This window comes from Pelmatolapia mariae, linkage group LG2, assembly GCF_036321145.2.
Source record: "Pelmatolapia mariae isolate MD_Pm_ZW linkage group LG2, Pm_UMD_F_2, whole genome shotgun sequence".
In the NCBI taxonomy this organism is placed as follows: domain Eukaryota; kingdom Metazoa; phylum Chordata; class Actinopteri; order Cichliformes; family Cichlidae; genus Pelmatolapia; species Pelmatolapia mariae.
In genome coordinates, this window is record NC_086228.1 from 6,927,714 (window position 1) to 6,943,889 (window position 16,176).

General features: G+C 41.3%; 2 protein-coding genes across 2 annotated transcripts; both read right to left on the reverse strand.

The window, feature by feature from the left end:
- Positions 1 to 101: 101 nt before the first annotated feature.
- sfxn1 (sideroflexin 1) lies at positions 102 to 9,137 on the reverse strand. The gene is made up of 11 exons (XM_063492095.1): positions 8,728 to 9,137; positions 6,508 to 6,677; positions 6,244 to 6,414; positions 5,843 to 5,941; positions 5,654 to 5,729; positions 5,308 to 5,393; positions 3,170 to 3,297; positions 3,035 to 3,084; positions 2,774 to 2,823; positions 478 to 525; positions 102 to 310 (listed from the first exon to the last, which is right to left on the reverse strand). Exons 2-11 carry the CDS (start codon positions 6,669 to 6,671, stop codon positions 214 to 216), a joined length of 969 nt encoding a protein of 322 aa, XP_063348165.1. The 5' UTR covers positions 6,672 to 6,677; positions 8,728 to 9,137; the 3' UTR covers positions 102 to 213.
- Positions 9,138 to 9,584: 447 nt separating this feature from the next.
- Positions 9,585 to 13,300, reverse strand: LOC134640364 (serine/threonine-protein phosphatase 2A catalytic subunit alpha isoform-like). Its single transcript, XM_063492108.1, has 7 exons — positions 13,041 to 13,300; positions 12,408 to 12,617; positions 11,908 to 12,081; positions 11,733 to 11,822; positions 11,370 to 11,531; positions 11,137 to 11,255; positions 9,585 to 10,224 (listed from the first exon to the last, which is right to left on the reverse strand). The coding sequence occupies exons 1-7, from the start codon at positions 13,140 to 13,142 to the stop codon at positions 10,152 to 10,154; spliced, it is 930 nt and encodes a 309-aa protein (XP_063348178.1). The 5' UTR covers positions 13,143 to 13,300; the 3' UTR covers positions 9,585 to 10,151.
- Positions 13,301 to 16,176: the final 2,876 nt, after the last annotated feature.

Sequence of the window (16,176 nt, forward strand, 5' to 3'; positions counted from 1 at the left end):
TCACACTGACAAACGTGAACAGCTCATTACAAAGAGGCTGACAACGAGAGGGAGTCCTCAGATATCCATCTGGACCGGTGGAGGTGAGGAGAGAAAAACTTAACTTTGGCACACTGAATGAGGAGAGCTGGCAGAGACGTGAAGACCGAGCCTGCAGCTGTGTTATGGCAGTGTTCGGATGAGGTTGGGCGGCGATGGGGGGGTTGCACACACTCATAGCCCTTTGTTGAAGTAAACCCTCTCCACTCCTGGGTGGCTGGCACGGATTTTCTCCTGCAGCTCTGGCTCCAAGCGGCTGACTGACATAGAGCTGGATTAGAGGGCAAAAAATAAATAAAAGGGGTTAATGGGTCAAATGCATACAATGTAGGCATGTAATGCATCCTTTTGGGCAGAAAAAGACTCATGCACACTCTGCATATATTCACATAATAATAAGACTATTTACTACTAAAAACTACAAAATGGTTCACTCACCTTTTCTGAGGGAATAAAGCACAACAGAGTGGTGTGGCAAACACAAGGCTGAAAAACAAGAAACGGAAATGATGAGCTCACATGTTTTTAAATTAAAGGCCTCTCGAGCTCACCGAGATTCAAACTTGTCCGAGATTTTTAGTAGCTACACCTATGGTACCAATTTAAAGCTCTTATGTTGCTTGGTTCTCGAGTTATCGCATTCGCAAACTTACGTGTCCACACCGCCTGGCCAGGTGATAACAATGCCCCATCAGCTTAGTATAGATGAGGGGTAACAAAAGCCCCCCAAGAACTACATCTCAGACTCTGCAGGCCTCAGTCAGCATGTTGAATTTAAGAAGTTCATGACAGCACAATTAGAAAAAGACTGAACGGGTATGGTGTCTTTGGACAGGTTTCCAAGAAAAAGCCTATTCTCTTTAAAAAGAACATGGTAGCTTAAGTTTGCAAAGTTGCATCTGAACAAACCTCAAGCTTTCTGGAGCAACTCAACCACAACATACCAGCACACCTGATACCAACTGTCAGGCAGGATGGTGGAGGGCTGATGATTTGGAGAGCCTGTTTTGCAGCATCAGGTTGTAGAAACCCTGTAGTCACTGAGGTAACAGTGAACGCATCTGTATACCAAAGTGTTCTAGAGTCATGTGAAAGTCATGTGACAGGACGATAATCCCAAGTACAGAAAAAAGGTGCAATGGCCGAGTCAGAGTCTGACTGAAATACTGTGACATTGTGGCATTAATGAATGCCTGCAAACCTGAATTAACTGAAGCAACGCTGTAAGGAAGAATGGACCAAACTGTTTACATAAACTCACACATTTAAACAGACACACTGCTGTGATGGTGGAGGCTTCTATAAAACAAGGTTATCATTTCAAAAAATGATGTAAATGTCCATTTATCGGGAGCTTATTGAGGGGAGATACTGATATCAGTCTGATACTAATACCAGTGCTGGTCCTGAAATTATTGGTATTTGGATCAATCTGTCCACCTATAATCTATAACAAGGGTCTCAATCTCGCGGCCTGGGGGGCAAAATTATTTGAAATTTATAAAAAAATAAAAAACAAGACACTACATTTTCGGAAATATTTGTGGGTGTTTTCTTGTTTGGTTCGTTGTTGGGTTTTTTTTACTACTTGAACACTAAAGTGGCCCTCCAATGAGATGACAGTGGCAGCAGCGGCCCACTGGTCATTTAAGTTTGAGACCCCTTATCTATAAGATCACAGGGAGGGGGAAGAGCTTTAAACCTGCATTCTATCAGAAGGCCACCAGATGGCGATAGCTCTGATTATAGAAATCTCCATGAAAAGTTTTCATTCTTGACCTCTGTGAACACTGCTGAGTTTATGGGATCAATCACTTCTTTAGGGGCACATCAAATAAAAAAATGAAACCTATTCTGTAAATCTTGGTCGTACCATGTTTCAAAATGGAGGATTACCTAAGATATGGAAATCGCACACTCATGAGCTAACTAGCTAACAATCAGAGCCAGAGTCCGTGTCACATCCATTTTCTGGCAAGCAAGATGGCAGCGACAAAAACGTTCATCTCGAAGCTTCAAAATGGGACTCCAGAAACCAACGGGTGATGTCACACCTTCAATTTACGAGGGGCAGCCAATGAGAAGAAAGTCGGCATAAATGGAGGGCATATACACTATCTGTAAACCAAAAGCACAAAGCACTGTTGAAGCACTGATAAACACCAAGCTGAGGTGTACTGTAATTTCATCCATGTGGGTGCAGAAACATCTGCACATTATTTAAGTAATGAAGCATATAAGTAAACTTCCATTACACATTATGGAAGTACACTTCCACAATGTGAATTAGCGTTCTCCTAAAAGGAGCCTGCTTCCCCATTTTTGTGGATTAGCTTGCAGAATGTGGTCCTGATCACAGTCATGTGAGTTACACAAGACTTTAACTGGTCGCACCCAGGGCTCGTGAGGCAACGCCGAGTAGGAAGCACAAAGTGAAAAGCTGGGTTGATGTGCGAGTCATCATTAAAGAAGAAAAAAAAGGAAGCAGCAGATTCAGTTTAATGTAAAATCTAATTGAGTTACTGAGCCACACACGGGCTAAAGCATCTTCATATCGTTATCCACTGAGCTAACAAATTTTATGAGGGCATTTTATTAGGGGCATTACACTACACTGTAAATGGAAGCATTTATCATCAGTGTGATCTTAGATTATGATTGTGGGGTGTTTGCAGTAAAAAGAAGACTGCACATGATGGTGAACGTATCAGGTGAACTATCTCTGGCAACTCACCAGAATCCCACCAGGCTGACTTGAATAGGTGCACTCATCCATGGGAACCTCTGAAAAAGGCCAGGCAGAAAAAAATGAATGAGAGGCACAAAAGCGGCAGAGAATTCCCATCTGAGAGCGGCCTCATGCACTCAGGGCTTTTCGTCTCTCTAATATGTGATCATAAAAAGGAGCTAGGCAGTTAATGATCGTCTAAATTGCTGACATTTAATGCAACAAATGCATTTCTGATTTTTTGTCTTAAGTCAGGCGTGTGCTTACCCTCAGAAAGGCCTTCTTTTCCAAATGGTTCATTAAAAATGGGGGAATAGCTAAAAGAGAGGAAAATTTATTTTATTTCTGAAATTAATAATAATATCTGAAGCCAGATGTTAAAGTGAGAAAACACTTCCATACCCATTCCCGGAGAAGCCATGAGAATCCTGGAAACCACAACCTGAGAGATCGCCTGCTGCGCAGCCTTTGATGACTCTCCTAACCTGTTGTCATTTTCATCCGTTATAGGTATACCATGCTGAAGCTCTCTGAAGACAACAAGCAAAACTGGTTACAGTTCTAGAGATAGATGATTGTGAATGCTGAATGCTCTGAATAATATGCATGGAAATGCACAAGAGCTCCTGCTGAAGAACCTGGAAACTGAAATGAAATACAGCAACAGCTGGGAAGTAAAGTGGAGGAAGAGGCTGTGCAATGCATCTTACTTCAATAAATTAAATGTCAGGAAACCTGTTTTAAATGAAAACAACTGAAGTTTTCTTATAAAAGTGAAAACACTGAATGCAGTTTCACTGCATGCTGTAAACTCTGAACAGTACATGTATGAATTTATCATATCATGGGGACTCCTCACACAGATGGACGAACTCCAGTAATAAAGTAATAAATCAGAAACAGCAATGAGCAGACAAATATTTATGATTTAATCAAAGTATGGAAATCTGAGTGTATGACCTGAAAACACAGAACAATGACACCTTATAGTAAACTACACATTTTCAGTCATTAACTAGTTGCTTATTAGCATTTATATCAGTAACCTTTTTGCCCTTCTTAGCACCTTTGTCTGCACGACAACCCATTAGGTTTTCCATCAGTAGCCTTCTACTTACTGCTTACAGACACTATGCATGAATTATGATCTTAACAGACTTCCTATCCAAATAGTGTGTGAATGTGTGTGTGAATGGGTGAATAACTGAATGTAGTGTAAAGCGCTTTGGGGTCCTTAGGGACTAAGTAAAGTGCTATAGAAATACAGGCCATTTACCATTTTAATACCAAAAAATATCACTCAAAGTCATGCCTTTTAAACTGAGAACATGTTCACAGTTCTATAGTAAAGTCTGGACCTGATTATCCAATGGTGTTGGGGGCGGCCATGCAAGAGGCAAAACCCCCCGAAAGCTTAACATAATTTTATTTTCTTAAACTTTATATCTTGAAAACATATTATCAAAAGCATGGAGACATGATTTTTACCATAACAAAATGGTATCATTGGTAGAATACAGTAGTACAGTAGTAGTCGTTTCTCCCCTGCACTACAGAGGTTAGCAGTCACTCCCAAACTCAGCTAGCTATCCTGCATACAGAACTTCCAAAACAAAGAAAACAAGGAGAAGTCGAGATATCAAATGACAAAAAGGGAATGTGCAAGTTTTAGGAAAATTCCCATTTCTTGTTCAACATATTCAGAAGGAAAGAAAATAAATTGCTCTTAAGTTTGAAGTTGCTAAGACGTTAAAGCAGGGTGACACCCAAGTAGCAGCACCTCACAATCACAGTGGATTTATGATCTGAAACTCTGATTGAATCCAAATAAAGAAGCTAGGTGGGCCTCATCAGTGAACGACCTGCTGCAACCATCCAGGAAATATTTCTGCTTTCCCTGCATTATTATTTTTTTCCAAAAAAGAGGAAAAAAGACATTATAATGATTCATTTTATAATTAGAGACATCCCAAATGTGTGCTTTTCCAGAGAAAAGCTTTCTGAGCTCTGCTTATGCATTAATTACTGTTTTAATACCCATCCAGGAGCAGCACTGTGAAAAAAGAGCAACAGATAGAGGGAGAGCCATTAAAAATAGCTCTGACTGCTTGATTATTCATTATCATTTCAGTAAGGTGCAGTGTTCTCCATTTATAACTCCATTTATAACTATTCCTGTATGGCATGTCTAATGATTAAAGAAAGGAAAACAAGTCATCAGAACATCAAAACAAGCTGAGCCCAGGGTTCAGTAACTTGATGTTCTGGCCATGGTTCGTAACCAACTTGGAGTTTGACACTATTTAACACACATTAACTTCCCTGCTCTTCTCAATTTGTCAATTCATTATAGTACAAAAGTACTGCAGTTAAGCGAACTCAGGACAGTTTAAATAATGTCATCAAGTCAGTGTGTCTCTCCTCCTGTACCGAAGTTATGACACTGACTCTAATCAGTTCATCTTTGAGACCAAGTAAATATTTAGTATACATACTGCATTAAGAGTGAATGGACAGATAGACAGACCAGTGATCTTTACCTTTGTCGCATCAGCGGGATGTTGATACAGTTAGCAGCAGCTACAGCAGCAAATGGAACAAACCGTCCGATCAGAGGTGAAACGTGCTGCAGCAGGAGGAAAGGAGGAAGCTCAGATGTAAACATAGCTTGAACAATTCACAGAAATGCTTTACAGAAAGGCCTTTCTGCCACAAACTCCAAATAAAAGCTTGCATGACAACATGATTACTGAGCGTGATGCTCTAAACAACATGGGCTTTCAGTGAGAAACAATTCATGTGTGGCTAACTTCATGGCAGCACACCCACGCGTCTGAAGTCAAAGCATTAACAGGAGATGTAGGATGGGGTTAGATGAACTGATACCTTTGTTAGTGCATTTAGTCCTAGAGCGGTGGCAACTGCCCCCGTGGTGGCAGACACATAAGCTGTGCCAAGCTGACTGCGAACAAAAGAGGCACCGGTCACGTCACACAAAACCACCATCCACACCAGAACTGTTAAATTAAAGGGTTAATATGTGCCGGCATCAGCGCCAAAGCAGCTGCCTCTTACCCGACCGTTATGGGAGCGTCACCACTCCTGTTGGTGTAATTCACTATTGCGTTGAAAGACTGATTGATCCACTGCCAGAACAGCACAGCAGGAGTCGTCCTGTAAATTGAAAATAGTTTTAAATCATTAAAAATGTGCATTACTGGGTGTAAACAGATATTTGTACTCTCCTGGGTAGGAATGCCATCATCCCAACAAGCATCAATAACACTGGCTCCTTCCATAGAAGCAAAAACAGCGATGCTGCATGCACTACACCAGCCCTGTGAAACTTTAGCAGCAAAATTTAAACCAGCACGTTTGAATTTCCCTCGATGACATGCTCTGCTGCTTAAAAAGAAGCTATAATAGGCCTGGGTGTGGCTGTGACAGTTTGACAATTAACTCGCACATGATCTTACTTGTAAAATGTCATCATGCATCCAGTGATCGTCATGTTCATTGGAACCTGTGCCGACATGCGGCCTATCAGGATCATCTTCTCTCCAGTGTCGGGATGGAAAGCTGAGTCAAAAACATACTTGGCTCTCCACAGTTCGTCCTCCGTCAGCCCTGGAGAGACTATACCTTCCCTGCAAGACAGCGAGCGTGTAAAATCATATTTCTCGTTTTACACCGGCACTGAGTTTACAGCCTGTTTCTGAAAAACTGGGCGGGCTGGTTACCTGTAATCGGTGATGATTTTGTGCGCGTGTGCTAGTTGTTCGTTTGTCAGGAGAATGTTCCTGGGATCTGTGACGGTGAAGAAATGTTTAGCCCGACCCACAAATGTGCTCTGGTCCCAGCGGGGCTCCTTGATGTTTATGGAAGTGGATAGCTCGGCTGCCATTTTTATCTGGGGAAACAAAACGTTACAGGTGCAATAAATGTGTCCGATTTTGCACATGGTAATACTTATCATAGTCGTTTTCATTTCCACACTTATATTCCTGGACTAGAGCAGAGTCACAGTTTGAAATAATCCTGGGCAGTGATAAAATAGAGGGATGGACTGCTACCGTGTCTCTGCTATATTTGAACCCTCAAAGTGGTTTCTACCACAAGTCCCATTCACTCAATCACACACACAGACATGTACTATGCAAAAGTGCTTTCAAACATTCTCACACACAATCTGATTAATGCATCTCGGGCAACTCGACGTTCAGTACCTTTTCCAAGGATGTGTCAACATGTGGACCGGAGAAGCTGGAAATTGTTTCACCAACAATCTGATTGGTACACAACCCACTTAATACCACCTTCTAAATGTTTTCACTCCCTTCAACCCAACTTCTCATTGGCTTCCCCTTGCAAACAGAAGGTCTGAACAGCAGGTGCATGTGGATGACATCATACAGACCCAAAAAAATAAAAAATTATTTTACTAGTGTTCAGAGCAGTCTAAAGTCTGAGTTAATGCCTCACATGGAAAGGCAGGACGAACAGGTCAAAGCATTTCTATGAACCTTCTTGTGAAGTAATTATGAAACAATAACACTGAACTAAAGCTCCTTTTCACATTTACAACGTTTTCCGGAAACTGGCTGAAACTATTCCAGGAATCCAGGGCCCTGCTCCAGCACTTAGCAGAGGAGTTAGCTCCCCTTCGGGCTTCATTTCTCTTGCAGACAAAAGTCAGCAAGGGAGGACTGGCGGAGCACAATGCTTCTTTTGCCACGCTGCTAATTCAGCATAATGTGGCTAAGTGAGGGCTGACCTAACAGGAGGACTGCGAAACACCAAATTGCAACTGGGCACACACACCAACTCCCAGTCTGAAAAGCACCCTGCATGTATAGGACAGCTGGGAAAGTGGCATTTTTAACCAAAAAGTTACAAACTGAGTAAAGTCTGTGGCTTTATTTGCCGTAACTGGGTACTTACTTAAAACTTTATTATATTAATTAGTCTGAAAGCAGACAGAACTGGCTTGCAATGGAAAAACACCAGTGGATGTGTTTTTTTGTGGATGTGCATGCAGCATGCTGTTCCAACCCAGCTTGATCTGGATTTGTTCTTTGCCTCAGATGAACAACTGTGAGAAGGCATGCAGCAGCAATGAACTCGAACTGAAACATGGCTGCTGGATCGGCATTAAATAAGAAATCTGTGCAGTACAGAAAGCATGTTGTCGCTTTAAATTGAATTAAACTCAACGGGGGTTCTCACGAGATGTCAAAAAGCCTTCAGTGGCCCAATAAGACACAAAATTACTGCTGGAAAGAGGTTAAAGGGCACTTCCTTGCCTCAAACCCCCGAGTTAGGGTGAATAATATGATGCCAAATCAGTAATAAATGCGCTGTGAAAGTAGTGAAGTTTGTACCGATACGGCCTTTGATCCATAAACGCACAGCTGCTTCTGCCCTCACTCTCAGCCAATCAACGGCGGCCTGCGTGGCTACACATTAACCTGCAATTCACAACAACTCCTTACAATCAATTATGTTATTTATCCCACATATTTTAACCCCTGTATCCTGTATCAGCCTGGTATGTGCTACAATAGAAAACGCCGCTCTCTGTGCGTGGTCGCAGGGTAAACATGCCCCCTGAATGGATACGGTTTGTTGTCCAACCCGACGTAGACCAGTTAAATCTGGACTGTAACTGGAGGTGTTTCTGTGATCTGAAGAAGAAAAAAAAGGCGCCAAAATCTTCCCCCCAAAATAATGAAAATCAAGGTGCGACCGTTTTAAAAATGCCAAATTAGCCACTACATCTGTCCAGCCCGTTAATTGTCCAGCTGTGCGCCCCAGATTCAACTAGTATCAGCCTGCCACATCCACACACGAGCAGTGGGCTTCCCAAGGAGCAAAAAGCTGTCTGATCACTGCTTGACACTTCGGACACACAAAGCGCACACGGCACAAAGCTGTCGGTCTGTCGAGCACAGGTTACTTACTGCACTGTGGTCTCCGGAGGTCCGCAAGAGGAGTCCCTGAAAGGCTGCGGCCAGCTAATTTTCAATGCAGCAGTGTCAGCTCGGCCGGAGGGCGCACAGGAACCGCGAGGGGCTTCACCGACAAAATAAAAGCCCTGCCTCGCTTCTCACTAGGGAAAAACATCTTATAATGACAGGAAAAAAAAAACACGCAGTGTTGATCCAATCTTCCGCAAAGCAGCAGGAGCTGTGATCAGCAGTCTGAGGGGAGAAACTGAGCTGCAATCCGCCAAATCCTTTAAATCATGCTTTTATTTTCAGCACTACATCCGCTGGTGCTCTGTGAACTATCGCTACATTGATTTTACAGGCAGTAAATCATTAATCTGTTAAAACTTCGGAGGATTTCCACACATGCACGTGTAATAAACGGATATTAATAGTGGTCCATGACATGTGCATGAAAATTAAAGCAAACGAGAGGTTATTTGGTTAATATCAGAAATGCATAATAAAAAAAAGTAAAACATCATGCTGCAAACAATGTCCTACCTTTTTCATGTTAAAAAAAAGACTGTGCAAAAATCCTGTATTAGAAATTAAATAAACAAGAAAAACAGATGTTAAAATGACCAGTTTACTGCAAATAGTCCACTCACAATAAAGCTCATTATCAGTGTCTGAGCTGATCACCTGCACCGATTTTGGGTTTCTGTTTCCATCTAGTGGTCACTCCTCGGGAATAATGTCATAAGCTGTACAAAAGGGGAAATAAATGACACAGCAACTCCAGTTTTAATTTTTTTTTTATAGCTGTGAGTGCAAAACATTAAGTTATATTATTTTTTTTATTTATTTTACATCTGATGTCATTTGTAGCAGTATTGCCTAGTTAAATGAAATACATTAACTCCCATATGAGACAGCAGAAAGAGAACTACTTACACTATAACGGGATATAAAAAGAACAAAGTTTGTCAGTGCCGTGTGATAAAAATCAAATACAAAAGTGCAAAGAGAACATACTCGTTTCTATCATCTCACAAAATAAGCACTTTCGCTTCGGTTACAAAAAGAAAAGAGTTCACGTTGTATGCACTGCAACCTTTTGTTTGAGGCCATGCCGAGTGAAAGATGCAGCGTATATACTGTATGTGGCGACACACTCTGCTTATCAACATCTAGTCGTTATTCTCAGCGTTAGTTCATTCATGTTTCCTGACAATCCAGCAGGTATTATGACAGTATTGTTCATAGTAGCAATCATTTCTAGCAATTAAAACATCATGCACAGAGAGGAAGGAGTTAAAAGGACGGTGGTGTTCATCTAGACGTTACAGTTTCCATTTTATTGTAATTATGGCACACATTTTCATGGGAGAGGGATTGAATGCTTCTTTTCCCCAAGCCTCTGTGCAGCCCATTACCGTTCTCAGCAGTGATCTTTACAGGAAATAGTCCGGCGTACGCCGCGTCACGTGGGGCTCTCCTCTGCGTGGTGCAGGGTCAAACTGTAGGCTAAAACAAACAAAGGGCAGGGCTCCTCGTCATCTCATAGACTGAATAATAAGGTTTATTTATTTAAGTCTGCAAAGTGAGATTAATTGTTTAGCCAGCTATGTCAACTTTAAAGTCAGAGTTTCTGCGTCACAAAGGTAGCCTGGCTAAATCACCATGGTAACCGAATGTTGAGCTGAATGCTCAACCTGGTCGAGAGCAAGTTATGTTCTATCGGCTGAAAGTGGCACATTTTCCCTGACTCTTTTATTTATAGTAAGTTTATTATAGATTGTTAAATTGCTGTTAAACTAAAACCACTGAATGAAGTGCAAACATTCCCGATGCATTACCACAGTAATGTACATGTAATTATTTATGCTGAATCCAGAATGCACACCAGGAATATTCGTTCAATGAATAACATTAATTTAATTAATCTGATCTGCCAACAAACTAAAGAGATTTCCCCGTCTCCTTCATTAGGCTATGAGACTAAGTAACCTTTAATGCTTAAATGGATCCAGTTTAAAGTGTCAGAGCTCTAATTTGCACCCATCACCTTAGAAATGAACAGACAGCAGCACTGAGACTGCACTCAGCCATAAAATTATTAACTTGAATTAAAATTTTATTTTACTGCTCTGTGCACTAAGTTGCTAGATTATGTTCTTTATAGACTAGTCATCACCACTTTATCATTATCATCTGATAGCATCGGTGACTGAAGTAGGTAGCACTCACGGGGATCATTTTGTGAGGAAGAAGAGTCATATGACATAAGGGGTGACTTAACAGCGAAAGTTGATAACCAGGTGTTGCTGAGCCAGCTAAAGTAATGAAAGACTGGCTTTGTTGAACTTTGTACGTAGCATTCCCCCCTCATTGCAAAAAGATATGTTTGCATTATTAGACATGACAAACTTTACTTACAAGGAGTATTTCAACGTGTCATCAAGCTCCATGATTGCTGCCTGGTTTCCACAACGATAGCAATAGTTTGGTGCACTGAAGATCGTCACTACATTGCGGTCGTGGCACCAGTTATAACCCTAAATCAAGATATCAGCTGCATGTTAGCTATTTTATAGCCACTGACCTTGAAGGGTACATCTGACGAAGAAAAAAACAGAATTACTTGTAGTACACAAACAAAGTCAGAGTACCTCCATAACCAGCTGGTGGGCTCTTGAAACCAAAGTGAGGCCGTTTGCGTGGTTGAATGTCTCAGAAATGTCCTGCCCGAATGTGTAACCAGCACCGCGTGGTGATATGCCCCAGCCACCGCGGTCATCAGGATCTGACCACAACAAGTCACACATTGGACCCTGAAAGGTGAAGGGAACGCCAGTGTTGTTTAGTGCAACTTCTATTCAGTAAAAAGAAGAGAGGTAGCATACAGTGATTACCTACAGACTCCATGGTGAACTTTCTTGAATGCATATGCTTACACTTAAGCAGTCAGCTGGGATATTTCCTAAATTAATCTCTAAACATCTCTAAAAAGCATTTACGTAATCTGGGTTTACCTCATGAGGAACCTCCTGCAGGCGATCCAGCGCTCTGATGTGTTCCAGTGTATCTATTGATGGGGATAATCCTCCATGGAGGCAGAATATCTTTTAAAGAAGAAAGATGAAATAAACAACACATAACAGCTCAGTGTACCTGTCCTTCACATTGGGTCTGGAAACACAACATTACCTGGTTATCTACCAGCGCGGTAAGGGGAAGATAATCAAACAGATCTGTAAAGTACTTCCAAACATTGGCATTTCCATATTTCCTCAAGCACTCGTCGTAAAAACCGTACACCTGCGTGATCTGTCTGCTCTCGTGGTTCCCTCTGAGAATTGTGATCCGTTCGCGGAACCTTACCTACGAAGAAAAACACATTTGTAATAGAGGTTTGGTGCATCAATCCAAATATCGATACGGGTATCAGATCGAAACTAGCACAATAGGATGGATACTTTGCTTCTATCCTGTAAGGTCAGTAAATTTATAAACATTCATCTCACATGTCATGACACACTGCTCTCCCCTCAATAAGCTGCCTTTATACATTAAACGTATCAGTAATACTGGCTCTTTGTTTACTTGGAATTGCATCAATACCAAAATTTGCAGTTCTGCACAGCATTAATTCATTAAAAAAATTTAAGTCCATATTCATGTTAAGATTACTTTTTTTTTTTTAATACCTTAAGAGAAACCAGAAGTGTAACAGTCTCCACAGAATAGTAGCCTCTGTCAACATAGTCTCCCATGAAGAGGTAATTAGTGTCCGGAGATTTCCCTCCAATCTTAAACAGCTCCATCAGGTCGTGAAACTGTCCGTGGACATCTCCACACACTGTTACTGGGCATCTCACCTCCTGCACATTGGACTCTTTTGTCAAGATCTCCTTGGCCTACGCATGAGAACCAAGAAAACAGGTTAGCATGTACCAGAATGTGGTGCAGTTTGGGAGGCTGTGGAGTAAACAAGTCATTAATAAGCCAGATGTCAATATTCCTGCTTTTTAAAAAATCTGATTATTAAAGAGTTTTCTTGTGTGCTTCTGTAAGTGCACTTTAGGACAAGCAGTGGGCGTAGGTAGGGAAAACATTCGCAGGCATCCCCCCTCCATCTTCTCGGCTTGTCTTAGAAATCCACTGCATGCAGCTACAGTCAAATGGTGTGCTCCTGTAAGGCCACATGCAATAACGTCTGAGTCCAGGCATTATTTCTATTAAAGGAGCCATTCAGGGGGGCGTACGGGCTAAGCGTCGGCTAGCACTGCGGAAAGCTAATAATGTGGGGTACTAATATTAAGTCGCCTGGTAAACCTCACCTTTTCGCAGAGGACTTTGACCTGATTCTCTGTCAGCTGCTTGCACTCGTTCAGTTGTTCGATCCATCCGTCCAGCTCCTTGGTGAATGACTTGTCGTCCATGCCTGCTTTGCCGTCAGCTAGCGAGCCGACCAGCTGTAAAATTCCTCGGAAAAATATCTCGCTATTTCGTTACGTTTCGGTGTCCCTGCTACGCTACGTCCTACTGACTGAGAGCTCTGGCGTATTCGCAGCTAGCGCGTGCATGTGCGTGTGCTCGCACGCGCGTGTGCTCCTATCCAGGGGCGGATAAGAAATTTTCTTAGGGTGGCATGGAAATCAAACGGGGTGGCAAAATCGCAGCCATTTCTTTACACATGTGCAGGCAGTGGTGGTTTTTGATATGGGCAACATGGGTGGTTGCCCAGGGCGGCATCGTGGTGGGGGTGGCATCATGGCATCGGCAAAAAAAAGTTGCTTGCACCCATGCTGCCGCGACATCATGCCAGCGCATTTTGGGGATTGCATGGGCACCAATCGGTTTTCTATTGCCCATTTGCGGGGAGTAAAGGCGCCCTCCGTTTGTGAGGTGCGCCTGCTGCTTGGAGAGGGGCAGGGCAGCGGGGGATTCTCTGGCTGGATGGAGCACAACTAATAACCAGCTGGCTAAATAAAACAAAATAAAAACAAATCAACAAACTAGGGTCGTCAACGTTAACGCCGTCATCATGAATAACATGATTAAAAATTTTAATGCAATGAATCCATTTGGAGCGCGGAATGACTCAAAATCCTTGAAATGTCTCTGTCAACACATTTCAGGCAGTTTGTCCAAAGTTTTTCAATCTTGCGCTCCAGATTCGCTGATTGCATTAAAATTTTTTAATCATGTTAATCGTGATTACGGCTTTAACGCGTTAACATCCTACAACAAACAGAAAAACTGAAAACATTATGATATAGACTTAAAATTTGCTCCGATGTGTTTTCTAAATTCTATCACACACATATACGTGAAAAGTGAGCGCGAGGGCCCTCAGTCAGCCTGCTTGCTGCTGCTGCTGTGCTGAAGTCTCACACACAACCTGTCAAAAAGTGAGGGGGCGGACTGCTTCCAAATAGTGCACATTTTATTCATAATATTGTCAATCCAAGCCCGTTATGTATTAAGTATTTTTCCTGGGTTGTGTGAAATCCCAGAAAAATAAACCTATACAAGGTGTAGGTCTATTAGTTTCTGTTGTGGGGTTGGGTGTTAGTACTGAAGTGCAAAATTACTGATGGAAGATGGACAAGACAAGGTCAAAGCCATCAGGTCCTCAGTTTATAAAAAAAGAGTAAAGAAGAGGAGAAATGAGCAAAAGATAAAGGTAAGCAGATGTGTCTTTGGATAAAGGCAGGTATTATGTATCCTGAAACAAGATAACATTCATTAGTAGGGATTGGGAAAACTTGTGTTTGTTAGCCACTTGGCTATGATAGTAAACAGTAGACAGACAGTTGACACTGATGTGACCTATTGAATGTTTTGGACTGTGTTCAGCATAATATTAATTAGCCATTAATTGGGAGAGGTGTATTGTTGATTTGTCTGCTATTGTCAGTGTATGAGTAATTATAATGGCTGTTTGTTGACCATTTGCATACTCTTGCAGAGGGAGTGTTTGCCCAGGGCACCAAACAGGCCACGAACGCCCCTGTGTGCAGGTGTTACATGCTGTAATATGTGTTATATATGGTTATAATACGTCAAATGCTCTAAGTATACACGTTTCATATAAACATAGTCTGTGACTTTCTTTAGCCCATACTTCAGTTACATAAAAAATTGAATTTTGATTTTATGCACTGTATAGCATATATAATAAATAAGCATAAGTATAAAATCCAGAAGCTACACAAAATGAGGTTAGAAATACAAGTTTAACTTTTCACACTCTTTTTATTAATTAATCAAATTCTTATATGCTTTAATTTATACAAGATGTCAAAAATCTCCAAAAATCTTTTTTTTTTTTTTTTTACCAAAAATTTACTGGGTTAACCCTCTGGGGTCCAGGGCATAATTGGTCATTTTTGATTATTTTTGATTTTACCTCTATATTTCAACTGTTTATCTTGCCTTGTTTGGTATCATGCTTTTCAGCACAATCTCACATGTCTAAATTTATTTTTTCATTTTAACATACTGTATTAACACAACTGATTTAAAATGACACAAACAGTAAAGTTTGCAAAAAAAAATACCCCAAAATGCAGCCAATGCCTGAGCCATTTTTTGTACAAAAGTTTAAAACTACTACTTAAACTAAAATTAAAGAACAATAGAGTATCACAATAAGATGTGACAAATTATTTGTGCTACTCTAAAAAAATGCTTTGTTTCCAGCACAAGACAGAGGAGCACATCCACCTGGAGACACTCTTTACATTGCAGTCAGCCTTTGGTGGCCTTTTGACAGCATCTGTCGCATTCACTAGTGCCCTCATTGTTTTGACACACAAAGCAAAACTACACGCCAAACATGCCAAATGTCACAAATCTCTCACATCTCAAAGCTCGCTATGGATATTACTGTCTCCCACTCACTCTCTCTTGCCACTGTTAGTCCCAAAACCTTTCCCTGTTCCTAATCACCCAAATGCTGATTGGTCAACATGGTGCATTGGTGCACAACAGGAAAGGGGTTGCATTTTTTTCTTGTTTTTTGTGTTTTGCTTGCAAACAGATAATGCTTGCAAGTGGTGTTCTTAGAAATCACAGTTTTTACCATTTCTTCCTGCACTAAATGTGACAATAGTATTCAGTAAAAAGCATCACATGTAATGACTCTGGTTTTCCGTGGCCTATCAACACATATAGTTTGAAGTCCATTCAATTTCAACACAAGTTGAAATGGAGACTCAGCGTGGCTGCGTCTTGTTGCTCTGTCATCTTTAATCAGTCATGTGATTTGGACACGCCTGCACATCCATCGACCTGAGAGGGTTAATAAAACTCACCTTCATTCTTAATTGGTGGGGAGGGGATAATACTATGCAATATATTCAGTTTTATAATGTATATTCAATGTTAATTGTAGCTAGGCTCAAAGTGGTAATGCTATTTTATTTTAATAAACAACATTGTTATTGCAAGAGATTATTTAAGGGTGGC